A 15,466-nucleotide genomic window follows, 5' to 3' on the forward strand; every position below is an offset into this window, starting at 1 on the left:
CGACACCCCCCCCCCCCCCACCACCACCCCCAAAAATGACTCGTTTTTCAAACGTTTTGAGCAATTTATGAGCAATGAGCATTAAGCTGTGTCGTCAGCAAATCGTTTCCCATCGTGCTATCAGTGCAGTATGGTCGGTGGAGAGCAATCATAGACAGTATAAAAAATGGACACAGCGACCACATAGACTTCAACGGAGAAAAGTGAAGTAAATTAGAAGCACTCACTTCCTGATGGCTGAGCGTACTGCGCAGCCTCAAACTGAGCTTGATGACGTAAATGTGACATGAGCAACCTATCTGACAGTTGTAAGTCTTCTAGTTGCTGTGCCAAGAGAAATCTGAATCATTCCCTTCCGAATCTTGCAGAGACGGAGAGCGTGAGTAGGAGCTGTCCATGAGCTAGGAACAGGAGCAACTTAATGACTCTCTATGGGCTTCTCCCTTGACTTTATCGGACTTTATGCCTCCACGTCCCCCCGATTGACTGCGAGCTTCTCCTCCTGTCTATACGGTAATTTCTCTACTGTGCGACAGAGAGTCGCGTGGTTATGATGCCATCGTTAGCCTATTTTTACAAAAAACTGCTTCTACGGGACCATAACGTAAGATACAAGGTAATGGAACCTTTTATACATTGTCGTGTTTCTTTAGAAATAAACAATGGATAAATAGAGTCTTTAAACGCCTCAGATGTAAAGTTATTCGCTGTCAAAGTGACGCCAAAATGAATGGGAGTCAATGGAATTCTAACAGAAGGTGATGGCTTGCTAACCAATGGCAGCCCCCAGGGAAGGTACGCTTTCCGAGTGCTGGATTACCCCCTTGAGAGCAACTGCGCGCGATTGCAGAATCCGACAAGTCCGCCTTGCGCTTGCAAGGGTTTTTTGACACACGTCAGCATGACATCAGAACAAGGCGAACCGCATCGGACACATTTCTAACCGGCATGCATCTCGCGGTGATCACCGGTGATCGGTTTTGCGCAAATTTTGCTCATCTCAAACAAGCCTACTGTGTTTAGTTTGCGGTGTAGGAAGCCTCAGGACAAGCAGAGCTGACGTTGTTATGGCAATGGGTGGTTTAGTTTTCGACACATGCGCTTCACACAGTAGACCAATCACAACAGACTGAGCCGTCTGGCCAATCAGAGCAGAGCAGCTCGCGGAAAGGAGGGATTTAGAGAGATTGATTCATCTGACGAGTCGTTTGAGAATCATTGAAAATGTGGTGATGTGCAAATGTATATTATGAGAAAATTTAACTGTTTTTTTTTTTTTACCTTTGATGCATGAAAACCTGTTGTAGGAGACTCCAAAACAACATTAGGAAACTTTAAAATAGCATAATAGGGGCACTTTAATATATAATTTCAATGCACAACTCAATCACAACACAGATATAATGCAATTCAACTTTATTCTACTGTGTGACTGAAAAAGAGTGGATGGATAACTAATTCAACATATGGGAGACATGCAGAAGGTCCATTTGAGGTTTACTCTTCATCATGTCCCTTCTGTATGAAAAAGATAAGAGGAAGAGATTATCAGTTGTGGTAAATGATTCAATTGCATAAGTATGTCTCTAAAAATTAATTATATATCAATGTGACTATATATTTAGACCATATATCCACACTGTTAGACCTTACCGGGGTTTTTTACAGTAAAATACTGGCAACACTGTTGCCAGCAATTTACTGTTAATTGTACAGTATGTTACTGTAAAAATGCACTAAAACTCGAGTTAACTAATTTCATTTGCAGAAACCGACTGTCTTAAATTGACCACCTGTCATTTAAAAGTATTAACTAAAATTTATAATGCATTAATAAAGTGAGCAAAGGATTACTGTGAACTTCTTTCATTTGAAACCACAAAAAATTTTTGGTACATAAAGAGATTTCCACTGGACCAGCAACTACACAGTCACTGCCTTTTAAATAAAGCAACATGCAGCATATCATCAATGTTTGTAGATCTTCTCCTGGACTGAAGCACAGGCTCTACACTTCTGCACAATGGTGACCCAAAAAATAAGATTTTACAGTAAACTACTGGCAACAGTGTTGCCAGTATATACCTGTTTTATAACTTACAGTTTATTACTGTTAAAATACATGTTGTGGGTGTGTCTTTTTATCTTACACTGTTAACCCTTTCAACCCCACAGGGAAATCCACACTACAAAGAGTCAAAAGTAACATTGACGCAGTGTTGCAGTGAGATAATTAAGTGAATATGTAAGTGATTGTTGAGCATTAGTGATGAACACCTGCTGTTAGAACAGAAAATAGAGAAACACATGAACTACAACTGACTTCCAGACATTACACATTATTACACTTATTATTAACCAGTATGACTTTATTTCTGTCATACATCTACAGAAGTTGTTGTTGAGATGTTTAATTGAAAATGTTTGGTTTGAAGTTACCATTATAGAGATCAGCGCTTGCTTTAGTTGGGCTGCTGATGCTAAAACATTAGTGTGTCTTTTGCCGCTTGAGCTGTGTTTTTGTAAATCACACTTGTGCACACACACAGTTTATGAATGATTGTGGTTATGGTGATAAAATCATCATATAGCCTGTTCATTCACTAAGGAATTCATTCCTACTCATTCAGAGTTTAATCCTCAATCAAAAGTGTTACATTAGCACCACTGTGAAACCACAGCAATACATTACAATGACCTTTTTTTTTTAACACATCATGCGTAAACAAAAAAAAAAACAGAGCTACAGTGTCTTTTAGAAACACAGAGATGGTGGCAATATTTTTTTATTATTCATGCAGCAGTGCATGCTGGGAGTTTTATATTATCCTGGAACCCAGCATGCATTGCGACATGAAACTTTTGATTGTCACCATTGTTGAGATTCATATGCTGATTGTTGGTGTCTGTATCAAGCAGAAGTTAAAAATGTTTTAATGCTCTCTATGATTACAATATTTATATATATTCAGAAGACATGATTACAGAGATATTGATTTCATGTTGTAGATTCACAGATAAATATGAAATACCCATAAATTCAAAGAATATATACAGGAAAAATCTGAAAATCAGACATGTCCAGAATGAATGTTAAATCATCACAAGAGCCAAAAACAACTAATCATCTTTCTCTTGGCTCTTTCTTGCCATAACAGATGTGCTTTATAAACTCACTGTTACAGCAGTCAGAGAGAGATGAATGGTAAGCAGTCCAGGGACAAGAGCCCAACTAAAGCAAATACTGATCTCCATCATGGTGACAACAAACTTTATTATTAACTCAATCTCTGTTAATTCTCAACAAGAACTTTTGTACATGTATGAAAGAAATAATCATAAACTGGTTTGTAAACTGGTTTCACACTCAGTGTAGCTGGAAGTCAGTTGTAGTTTCTGTGTTTCTCTTTTTTCTGTTCTTGATTCTCTGTCGTTCAGTGATTCTGCTTATCAGGTGTTCATCAGTTTCTCAATTCACTCACTTCTTTTCATTCAAGTGGACTATATTGGTGAACTAATGTAGGGAATAGTGAATGAGGGTATAGGGTGTGATTGGGAAAACAGCCTCTGAGTGTCGACTTTGAGCACTGTTAATTTACAGTATATTCCTGTAGGCTAGTTTTATTTTCTACGGTATATTACTGTTTTAATGGAAAATGGTATGATATTGTCAGAATTTGGCCTTTTTTTACAGCAAGGGTTAACAGTGCATATATAACCTTTTGTTTCTACAGTAGGCCTATACTTGGGTAAATTAAAACTACATGTGACTTAATTGGTTTGAATCAGAATGGATCACAAAGAAATATCAGTCTTCTTAAGCACTGACCTTAGAACCAACATCACGACTTTTGGCACGCAGTTTATTGACTTGTGACTCTGCAATGTCAGCTCTTTCTTCTGCTTCATCAAGTTCATGTTGGATTTTCCGGAACTTGCTAAGATTTGTGTTTGCTTGTTCCTCCTATGAAGCAGGATTAGCAGTTCTGAGATTAGAGCTTTAACTGAATAGTATGATTTATCATCAAAAGTGTGATAGTTAGTCCAATACTTACAGCTTCCTCTGCAGCCCTCTTGTAAGCTTTGACCTTTAGCTGAAGCTTGTCAACTAGATCTTGCAGACGAGCCATATTCTTGCGGTCCTCCTCAGTCTTTTAAGACAAATAATAACAAAAATATATATTTTGATGTTTGAAAGTGTTGTCGTAACATTTTCTATTGGTGTATTCAGTAATAAAATTAGATGTTTTTTGTTGTTGTTGTACCTGGTAGGTCAGTTCTTTAATACGTCTCTCATATTTCCGAATTCCTTTCACTGCCTCGCTGCTCTTCTTCTGTTCTGATTCTACTTCGTTCTCCAGCTCCCTCACCTGTTGGCATAGTATGAATGTTTTTACAGCATACCACTTTCAACAGTCAGAAAACATTGTTGGGATTTAAGGTAGGTCACTCACCCGAGCTTCTAGTTTCTGGATTTGTTTCTTGCCTCCTTTCATAGCAATTTGTTCTGCTTCATCCAGACGGTGCTGCAGATCTTTAATGGTCTGCTCCATGTTCTTCTTCATACGCTCCAGGTGAGAACTTGTATCCTGCTCCTTCTTCAGTTCCTCAGCCATCATGGCAGCATCAGTGATGGCCTTCTTGGCTTTTTCTTCAGCATTCCTGCATTCTTGCACTGCCTCTTCCACCTCACTCTGAAGCTGGGATGCGTCAGCCTCCAGCTTCTTCTTCTGATTCAATAGGCTTGTATTCTGGACAAATTAGGTATTTGCATTAAATTAGAAACTGAATAAGAATGGATCTGTTCAAAATGAAGATTAAGTCAGGTTGAGTATCACTTGAATTTTAGTGATTCAGATTCCAATATTGGTTCTGCTTATTGATTCCCAGTTTCGTTTCCAATATGGGGGAAAAAATTTAAAACATTTAGAACATTTAGATATCAATCCTATTTATTCTGTGACGTTTTGTTCTTTTGTAACATTCTGTTGCAGCTCAATACCATGAACAAAAGATAGTCTGGATGTGCCCAGCACAGAAAACAGCGTGCAAATGGCGAAAACCACATTACAATGCGCACACAGGAATCAATAAGCGGATCGATCAATTTAAATTTTATAACAAGTATCCGATTCCAGAATTGGAATTGATTTTCCATTCCCAACCTTAAGAATAAGCATCCATTCGCTTTACCTGGGAGTGCAGTAGCTGCACTCTTTCACTGGTATCCAGCAGTTCTTGCTCAGCAAGCTTACGGCCTCTCTCATTTTGCTCAAGAGCGGCTCTCAGCTCCTCCAGTTCAGCTTGCAGAAGGTTGTTGCGTCTCTCTAAAATCGCAATGTTCTCCTTGAGATCATCATTTGTTCTCAGAGAGTCATCCAGCTGAAGCTGAGCATCCTGAAAGATGAGTGCAAACTAATTAAGACAAACCCTTCAACAGCTCTACCCTTTCAAAAGCTTTTATTCTTTGCCTAACTGATTCACAGTATTGATTCTGAGTGTCTCTTACTTTCAGATGTGCTTGGACACTCTTGAGTTGTTTTTGAGCCTCTGCTGCTTGTCGGTTTGCCTGACTAAGCTGGATCTCCATCTCATTCAGATCTCCTTCCATCTTCTTTTTTATTCTGAGGGCCTCATTCCTGCTTCGTGTTTCTGACTCCAAGGAGCTTTGCAGAGTGTCAATGGTCCTCTGCAAATTCCGTTTGCTCTGCTCCATCTCTTCATCCTTCTCAGCTAGTTTGCGCTCAATATCAGCCTTAATTTGGCCAAATTCTAGCTGAGCTCGCAGAATCTTACCCTCCTCGTGCTCCAATGAGGCCTTTTAAACATAACATTTTGTGATCTATAACTTGGTTTGCAGTACGATATAAAAAAAATATGATTAATTTTAATAATACAATTTAATCAGCTGTTGTTTTTATATTTTTTATTTTTCTTCAAAGTCAAGAAATCGAGCTTCATCTGAAAACTTACCTCTGCCTCTTCCAGAGCAGACTGAATCTCACTTTTTTCTTGCTCCAGCTGTTTTCTCATTTTCTCCAGCTCATGAATGCTCTTTCCTCCTTCACCAAGTTGCTCAGTGAGATCAGAAATTTCCTCTAGATGAAAACCCCCCAAAAAAACAATTTAACATATTGACATATTTTCCCCAGTGATATAAATATAAATGTCTCTACAATACTATAAATTCTTCTTCCACCACCCCACTCCAAATACACCATAAAGTCCTACTGTACTACTTTTATTGTCTTTCCAGTATCTCCATTTATCTATTAAGATTATTTTCCAATAAAAAGTTATTTTGGTAAATTTTGGTTTATTTACCTTGGAGATTTTTATTTTCTCTCTTCATGGTCTCCAGGTGATCCAAAGATTCTTCATAGGAGTTCTTCAGCTTAAAAAGTTCAGTACTCAGACATCTGGCTTCCTTCTGAGAGCTCTCTAGCTCAGCCTGTGACTCTTCGTACTTCTGCTTCCACTCAGCCAGGACCTAAAAGCATCATTTCTCATTTAAGTGGGATTACAGGTATTCAGAAAGAATTTTTGAGCTTAATACCAAATCAAGTTTGGTTACCTTATCAAAGTTTCTTTGCTTCTTGTCCAATGCTGCTGCAGCTGCATTAGACCTCTCCAGGTCCACCATAAGATCTTCAATCTCATTCTGGAGTCTGTGTTTGGTCTTTTCAAGCGAAGAACATTTCGCATTAACTGCTTCAACAGCTTCTTCAGCCTCCTGCAAACGTTGAGCCAGTTTCTTCCTGTTTTAGGAAACGTAACAATATTGAGGAATGTAATTGTGTGAGTGCACACTCTAGTGGATAGACATTGATTATATTTTACCCTCTGTTTGGTGAAGCTTGGCCAACTAACAGAAAAACTTTTTGTTCGTCTTACATTTGAAAAGAAACATAACACAAACAAAAAGCTTATCTGTCAGTAGAGAAGTCACATGGAAAAGTCAAAATTTCTATGAAATTCGAAATAGAAACATATCTTACTTGGCTTCTTCCAGCTCCTCAGTCCTCTGAATGGCATCAGTTTCATACTTGGTTCTCCACTGAGCCACCTCAGAATTAGCTTTAGACATGCTTCGCTGTAGCTCTGCTTTGGCTTCCTGCTCCTCTTCATACTGCTCTCTGAGCAGATCTGTGTCATGACGGGAGGACTGTACAGCATGGGCGAGGGCATTCTTTGCCTGGAGGACACATTGTTATTTAGCAGATCAACAAAATTAATGCAATTCATTTTTGAAATATTAATCAGGCAATGTTCATATTCAGTTCACACCTTAGTTTCCTCCTCGAATTGCCTTTTAAGGTCTTCAATTTGCTGAGTGTAAGACATCTTGCTTCTGGTTAGCTGGGTGACAAGAGAGTCTTTCTCCTCCAGCTGTCTTGAAAGTTCACCTACATGTGTCATCAAGTATTTTATTATTGTCGGTGTTCTGTCAGTCATAAGAATTAAACAAGACAGTTATTGGCAGCCTTACCATTTTCAGATTGTAGCTTAGATTTTTGCATTGTGAAGTCATTGATACAACGCTGGCCCTCCTCAAATTTTGTTCTGTATTCATTCATTTGATCTTCCAAAGACCTGCAGGTCTTTTCAAGATTTGCCTGTACAACGTACATAATTTGGCTAGAAAATTACTTCCCATCAAAGACGACAAATATAAAAAAAATATTTGTATTAATAATACCTTTGTCTTAACAACATGTTCCATGTTTGAGACCACATCATCCAGCTCCAGCCTGAGTTCACTTTTCTCCTTTTCCAGTTTTTGCTTGACTCTCTGCAAATTGTCTATTTGCTCTCCAAGATCAGCCACACTGTCAGCCTGTTTCTTTCTCAGTGTGGCGGCAGTGGCCTCGTGCTGCAGAGTAGCCTCTTCAAGGTCTCTGCGAAGTTTCTGAAACTCTGCCTCTCGTTTCTTATTCATCTCAATCTGAGCAGATGTAGCTCCTCCAGCCTCCTCCAGTCTCTCACTGATCTCTTCCAGCTCTCTGGCTAAATCTGCTCTCTGTTTCTCCACCTTGGCTCTGGCAGCTCTTTCTGCCTCAAGCTCTTCCTCCAGCTCCTCAATACGCGCCTAGAATTGAACATATGTCATGGTTGTCATTGTCTCATTTTTAAAAAAAGTCAGTGGCAATATGCTCTATTTATTTATTTTTTGATACCTGAAGTTCCTTCAGTTTTTTCTGTAGCTGAATGCAAATAGTTTGTTCATCCTCGATTTTCCCATTGAGCTGACTAATCTCAAAGTCTTTCCTATATTTACAAGAGAGATATTTACAGTCCTTTGTCTTGAACAAACAAATTGGACTATGAAAGAATGGGAGAAATTGCCTTACTTCTTCAGTCGTTCTTCCATTTGCTGCTTGTCATTCTCCAGGTCCATTAAATTTTCCTGGGTTAACTTCAAGTCTCCTTCTAGTTTCCTTTTAGCTCTTTCTAGATCCATACGGATCTTCTTTTCTTGCTCAAGAGATCCTTCCAACTGGTTTAAATAATTAAACATGTTTGATTTATTGAGCATGTCAATATTGGCTGCATAGCATTTGCTTGCATCAAGAATCCTAAAGGTAGATGTAAATTTTAACACTCACATCATCCACCTGCTGCTCCAGCTTTGCTTTTGCCTTAGTGAGGGTGTTGACTTTGTCCTCCTCACTCTGCAGGTCATCCAGTGCCTGCTGATGAGCTTCCTGCAAGGCCTTTTTCTCCTTGGTTAGCTTTGCGATGATGTCGTCCAAAGCTGCCATTTCCTCTGTCAGATTCTTCACCTGTGAAAGACCATGAATCATTAAGTTCTAAGTGTTTATACAGTGTGTGTGTGTGTGTTTGTGTGTGTTTGTGTAGAAAGACATCCCAGACCTTGTTCTCAGTAGCATGCTTTTCTTTCTCCACTTTAGCCAGAGTCAGCTCCAGGTCATCAATATCTTTCTTCAGCTCAGAGCACTCATCCTCCAGCTTTCTCTTCTTAGCTGTCATCTCTGCGTTCATCTCCTCCTCATCCTCAAGCCGCTCTGTGAGCTCTTTGGCTTTTGCCTCAAGCTGGATCTTGTTTTTGATGAGCTGATCGCATCGCTCCTCTGCATCACATAGATTGTCTTGCTCCTGTTGTTAAAAGGTTAAAAAATTACAGTGATTTCTGTGCTGTGGAAAACACATTTACTTGTCACGTTTTATAGGCACAAAATTATTAACTGACCGCTTGGACTTGAAGCTGTAGGTCATTCTTCTCTTGGAGAAGAGAAACCATTTTTTCTTCTAGTTCTTTCCTTCGTGCTTCAGATTTAGCATAAGCCTCTTTAAGCTTGGCAAATTCATCTTTCATATTTGCCATCTCTTTTTCTGCTTCTGCTGACTTGAGTAGAGGTTTGATTTTGAAGAAGAGCTTCATCCAGGGCCAATTCTTCACCCCCATGAAGGCACGGACATTCCACTGGATAACCAGTAGGGCATCCCTGTGAGGATATTACATTTTTTGTCAGCAAATATCACAAAATAGTGTTTTTAAAACATAGTACAGTGTACAAATTGTAATATATGGAATTCTTGCCTTCTTTCAACTATCTTTTGGAACTCAATCCTTGCCAGGAGTCCTCTGGATCTAGCTTGAATTCCGGAAATAATTAGAGAGAGTCTGTCATCTCTCATTTCTTCCAGCTGACCCAGTAAACCAGCCTTAAAGAACACCTAGGCAGAATTCATTTTAGAAACATGCACTTTACTTACAGAACAACATGACCACTTTCATATTTGCTTCTATATTAAATTATGGATATAAAATTATTCTTCAGTTTAATCTAAGTTTTCACCTTTGTGTGTCCAAATTTATATTGATTGTGATCAATATCCAGTGATCCCAACAGTTTCTCAGCTCCTTTCCTGCTATCTATGAACTGACCTTCAGGTATGGCTGCAGGATTTAGGATTCGGTACCTGTAAATAAGTACAGAATGTCTGTAATAATGGAAAGTGTTGTTTTAAATTTAGAGTTTAAGTATCAAAGAACCAATAATAATTACCTCTGTTTAAAATCCCCATAGAGAATTCTGTTGGGGAAGCCCTTCCTGCAAATCCTAATGCCCTCTAGTACACCGTTACAACGTAGCTGGTGCATGACCAAAGGGTTCTCCATCGCACCAGGAGTCTTTGTCTCATTAGGAATGATGCACCGTACAAAATGAGGATGTGTTGATCTCAGGTTTGTCATTAACTTATTCAAGTTTTCCTGTTGGGATAAATTCACAGAGGATTCAAAGGATTGCTTTTAAAAAATATTGACAATGTTCACTGGAGACAAGCTTGATATCATTAGTACACATTATCTATTCTTTTTTATTTTATTTTCATTGTGTATGATCATTTGAGTCTGAAACTCAATTACCCTGTGAAGCGCAGACACAGTTTGGAAGGAGGAGCCCTTCTTCTTACTTCCGCCTCCTTTACCTCCCTTACCACCATCTGGTCAAAACAAGGCACAATAATTACTTATAACTGGTAGTACTCAAACCACTCATAAGTGCATTTGAGATTCTAATTGTGCATACATAATTTTTCTCATACATACCAGACTCTGACCCAGCATAATTAGCAAATAGCATTGACAGGAGCTTGAGTGTAGACTTTTGAAAGAGGCCAACAACAGTCTCATTCAGTGGGTCTTTGTTCTTCACCAGCCAGTTGTTAATATTATAGTCAACTGTACCAGCATAGTGAACTAGAGAAAAATGAGACTCCGGCTTTCCTTTTATTACTCTTGGTTTCTGGAAGTTATTTGATTTCCCAAGGTGGTTGTCATAAAGCTTTGCTTTAAATGTTGCATCACTGGCTTTGGGAAACATGCATTCCTCTTCAAGTATTGACATGATGCCCATAGGCTAAATAAAGAAGTTGATAGGATTGAGTTACTGACTGTAGAAAATTGCTTTGATAAATAGTTAAAGCACTATTCATGTATGAAAGCTTTATCGTCAGCACTACTTACTTTCTCAATGAGATCAATGCAGGCCTGTAAGTCCATGCCAAAGTCAATGAACTGCCATTCGATCCCTTCTTTCTTGTACTCCTCTTGTTCCAGCACAAACATGTGGTGGTTGAAAAACTGTTGCAGTTTCTCATTGGTAAAGTTGATACAGAGTTGCTCAAAGGTGTTGAACTGTTGTTTTAAATCAGAATGAATGAAATTTTAAGTTTTTGTAAGTTGCATAGTAATATGCATTTTAAACATGACAACATGAGGATCTTTCCACAAAGACTTACATCAAAGATCTCAAAACCAGCAATGTCCAGCACTCCAATGAAGTACTGGCGAGGTTGTCTGGTGTCCAGAGACTGATTGATTCTTACAACCATCCAAAGAAACATCTTTTCATACACTGCCTTGGCCAGTGCACCAATTGCATAGTACACCTGAGCACAAAGAAGCATTTAGTTTGCCATTACTTGTCTAAATGGACACCATTTAATTAATACCACGCCAACTCACCTGCTGGACATTTTGCCCTTTGGTGACCCACTCATTTCCTACTTTCACTCTTGGATGGCATAGACCCTTGATTAAGTCAGCAGAGTTTAGGCCCATCAGATATGCAACTTTGTCTGCATCTGTAAAATAAATAAGATTTCTCTATTTTCAAGGAAAACACTGCTATGCATAAGAGATAAGAGAGTGTTGCATTTAGTTTTCTGCTTCAGGAATTATACTCTACACACCTTCAGTCCCATCAGCTTCTGCTTGCTCCTCCCTCTGCTTTTGTTTGAACTTCATATTGCCATAGTGCATAATGGCTCCAGTCAGTTTATAGATGCCATTTTTTTCCTCCTGAGTGAAGCCTAGTACATCAAATGCTTCCTAAAGTTTACATAATTATAGATGTCATTTGAGAACTTTACAGTGACAGAAAAAATAAAATATAATACGTTTCATTCTTACATCAGTAGCAAGTAGTTCGTCTCCATCATTAATTGAGGCTACGGTTGTTTCGCCTTGGGAGATGTAAGCGTAGTCATATGGGTTATTGGTGATGAGCAGCATCTCTATTTCAGGAGAAAGAAAGAACTGTCAGTTTGTGACGATCCGACACTACTGTAAAAGGCCTTTGATTACAGAATATATACTGCATCTTACCCAGGAGCTCAGGTTTCCGCTGAGAGAGGATTTGATAGAAAATGTGATAGTCCCTTTCAGCCTTAAGTTGAAAAGACACCCTTGACTTCTCCAGAAGATCTGATATATTAAAAAAAAAAAAAAATGTTTAGTCTTTGACATTCAGTGTTTTATGAATCCACAGATAGAGTCCAGATATCAAAGTGAAATTAATTCTTACATGTCTCAATGTCAGCAGAGGCCAACTTTCCACTGGCACCAAAATGAATTCGGATAAATTTTCCCTATAGAATTCAAATAAAAAACAATGATCATATTAAGAAGTTAAGCACAATGAATGCAATAATAATTGTATAAACTACTGAAAATCAATCAGTATGGCTTATAAATACCTAATGCCTGTGTTAAGAGGTACTTGATTCAGATTAATTTAACTGCATTAACCTCTTACAACTTCTAACATAACATAACTTCTGATTAAGGCCTTTTTTTCTGATTTCAATGTTTTGTACCATAATTTGTACCATAATTATATAAATACTAAATACACTATCATATTTATGCTGCCATCTGTTAACCTTATGTTCTCTTTATATCAGTTTGATTTATCCAGCAGAGGGTGTTCTCACACTATATTTGTGATAGTTGTGACATGAATGCTCTTACATTAGCTTCACTAAAAGTTTTACATAAATGTTCAATGCTGAAGCTTACAAATCTTGAGGAGTTGTCATTTCTGATGGTCTTTGCATTGCCAAAAGCTTCCAAAGCAGGGTTAGCCTGGATGATTTGGTCCTCCAGGGTTCCCTTTAATGAAAAGGTAAATGCTTTGGCATGGTGTAATTGAGTTAAATGTCTTTTTTTGTAGTTAATGCAGAAACAGATGACACATATGAAAATGACACTTACCTTCTTTTCAGACCCATCTTTCTTTGCTGAGCCCCCAGCTGCAATACTTGCAAAATATTGAATGACTCTCTTTGTGTTTACAGTCTTTCCTGCACCAGATTCTCCACTACAGAGAACAACAATCTGATTATTAAAAGTGGCATGAAGTACTGAATTAACTAAGGAATTATATTAAAAGAAAAATAATACTTACGTGATCAGAATTGACTGGTTTTCCCTGTCTGAAACGGAGAAGAATTCTTCAGTTACCGATCTTTAAGAAGATAAGGCTCATCCAGAGATTTGTGCAAAATACAAAAAAGGTTCCTCACACTTTGCATGTTTGTTTATGAAACGTTTTGCCCAATTTTGATAATGCTTTCAGCTAGCGAGTACTCTCAGATCTTCAGAGCAGAACAGATTTTGTCCATACCTGTTAGCATGTACTGGTAGGCATTATCAGAGATGGAAAAGATGTGGGGAGGAGCTTCACTCCTCTTCTTCCCTCTATAGGCTATAACCACCTCCTGATTGTACACTGGCAGCCACTTGTAAGGGTTGACAGTGACACAGAACAGCCCTGAATAGGTCTGTGGGAAAGGACAAATAAAGTTCAGTAATTGAAGCTAATTAGGTTGTATTCTCGAGTGATATTGAACTGGTCTGGTCTTACATAGATCATCCATGCTGCATAGCGCTCTTTGAGGTTAAACAGCACAGCAGGCTCATGGAGAAAGGTGAACATTGCCATGTCTTCAATTTTATCAAACTTTGGTGGGTTCTGGGGATGAATGTCAGCTTCCTTTACAGTGACAGTCTGTTAGAAGCAGAAAGAATTTAAGCATTATAGTAATACTCTTGTGTAAAGTGGCATCAAATTTGCTGTTTTGTCCAGATTGTATTATAGCACTGTTCCAAAGGCAAATCATATTGAAGCTAACATTTAAATAATGAAGACCTCACTAATGCTCAGTGGTTTCTAATTAACAATTATCATAATGTATCAGCGACCACCACATTGAAAATGTACCATTGAAATAGCTCTGTCATTGAAACTGTCCCGCCTTTGAAAAAGCATCTTCTCAAAATGCTCCTTATTAGTTGAGCCTACCTTGTTTTTCTCAGTCTGTACAGTGACTTTGTCACCTTCACGGCTGATAATTGAAGCTTTCACATACTCTTCATCTGGATCAGGCACAAAACACTCCTTTTTCATATCAAAGGGACGAGTTTGTGCTTCCAGACGCTCTCGATCTGACTTTCGCAGGTAAGAAGCCGCTGCTCCAAACTGTGCCATATGAGCGTCCCCCATGATTGCCTTGTCTGGAGATGGCATGGTTAAGTCCATGTTAATGTGAAGTTTTAAGAATTGGCAATATCAGACATGCTATGATTAACATTCCCATACAGATTTCTAAATACTACATGATCATATAAAACCAGCTTTGACATATGAATACAAAAATTCTCATAGAAAATAAGCATGGCTCTTACCTGATGTGCACAAGGTGCAGCAGCTGAAGAAGAACCTGTTAATGTAAATATAATTTTATTGTTACTCCTTAAGACTCAGATGTGAATTAACACTTTTTAGTCTTTGTCACGTCACTAAACAATCCAATACTTAAAAGATGTAATCAGAAGAACGCAACATAATGAGAAGTCAAAAGGATTTATCTTGAATGAAGTTGTAGTAGAAATCTCAATTCTCTAATATTAAATGTAACTTCACTATGCAGTTTTGGCTCAAAACTTACCCTCAGATAAAACGTCTGACTTGTCTGGACACCAACCATGAGAACTCTTTATAAAGGAACTCACCCTCCCAAATTTGGGGAAGGCATCCTTACAAGGCAGGAATGCTATTGTGCCTGATCACTAGGGTTCAACAAGGGTACTTATGGGTATTAGGGAGAAGCAAGAACCTGCTAGTTGAGTTAAGTCTTATCTTTGTTAAGACTGGTTAGTGCTCCATATTAGGCTCTCGCTGATAGCTGAGTGCTAATTTAGTCTAGCGAGTTAAGTGGTTTTCACTTAAATTAAATGTGAATGATTAAAACCAGACAGTGTACAGTGTACATTGAAGAATATGCATCTGATATGAATATTACTCCAAAACTTAAGGCAAAGGAGCAAGATATTTATGGGAAATTCTATTTTCGTGTTCTTGTGGCACTTTAGCGCACCATGAGGGTTTAACATGCAACAAAGGGATTTGAATTCTGTCTTAACAAACTTTAGATGGAATTCTATATTTGTCATCCAGCATTGTTTAGAATACTCAAGAGAAGGTATCAGATTTCTGTAAAGAGATTTGGTTGAACTGCATGCCATATGGGCTCTCAATTACCCAGAGAGCTTATGGGGGGTTAATATGCGACATTGTGTTTTTTGTCATCATAGCCCAGACTTGGCAGGGACGCAAACAACAATATCAGATGCCCTCTGAGTCTGCATCTATAT

The 15,466-nt window shown here is 38.4% G+C and overlaps 1 protein-coding gene across 2 annotated transcripts; it reads right to left on the reverse strand.

The window, feature by feature from the left end:
- Positions 1-1,337: 1,337 nt before the first annotated feature.
- Positions 1,338-14,786, reverse strand: LOC307161466 (myosin-7-like). Of its 2 annotated transcripts, XM_079876188.1 has the most exons (39): positions 14,761-14,786; positions 14,498-14,532; positions 14,115-14,326; positions 13,677-13,820; positions 13,437-13,593; positions 13,218-13,245; positions 13,025-13,130; positions 12,830-12,922; positions 12,336-12,399; positions 12,137-12,235; positions 11,942-12,045; positions 11,722-11,860; positions 11,495-11,613; positions 11,269-11,418; positions 10,994-11,164; positions 10,577-10,886; positions 10,394-10,470; positions 10,032-10,237; positions 9,822-9,945; positions 9,563-9,699; positions 9,212-9,467; positions 8,875-9,117; positions 8,607-8,783; positions 8,352-8,497; positions 8,178-8,268; positions 7,700-8,089; positions 7,490-7,616; positions 7,288-7,406; positions 6,999-7,195; positions 6,575-6,758; positions 6,325-6,490; positions 5,974-6,098; positions 5,510-5,818; positions 5,194-5,397; positions 4,455-4,751; positions 4,266-4,370; positions 4,056-4,151; positions 3,830-3,964; positions 1,338-1,518 (listed from the first exon to the last, which is right to left on the reverse strand). In XM_079876188.1, the coding sequence occupies exons 3-39, from the start codon at positions 14,313-14,315 to the stop codon at positions 1,498-1,500; spliced, it is 5,817 nt and encodes a 1,938-aa protein (XP_079732314.1). In that variant the 5' UTR covers positions 14,316-14,326; positions 14,498-14,532; positions 14,761-14,786; the 3' UTR covers positions 1,338-1,497. The 2 variants fall into 2 exon arrangements, with proteins under 2 accessions (XP_079732314.1, XP_079732313.1); XM_079876187.1 differs by having other exon boundaries at positions 12,830-13,130; positions 14,761-14,774.
- Positions 14,787-15,466: the final 680 nt, after the last annotated feature.

This window comes from Squalius cephalus, assembly GCF_949319135.1.
Source record: "Squalius cephalus genome assembly, chromosome: 7".
Lineage (NCBI taxonomy): Eukaryota > Metazoa > Chordata > Actinopteri > Cypriniformes > Leuciscidae > Squalius > Squalius cephalus.

Bases quoted from the DNA above. Each gene is read 5' to 3' on its own strand.
- LOC307161466 (XM_079876187.1), bottom strand. From the start codon at position 14,315: ATGGGGGACGCTCATATGGCACAGTTTGGAGCAGCGGCTTCTTACCTG. The intron at 9,118-9,211 runs GTCAGTTAATAA...TTTTAACAACAG, and splicing joins TACAGCTTCAAGTCCAAGCG to GAGCAAGACAATCTATGTGA. The intron at 6,099-6,324 runs GTAAATAAACCA...GTTTTCATCTAG, and splicing joins AGAAAATAAAAATCTCCAAG to AGGAAATTTCTGATCTCACT.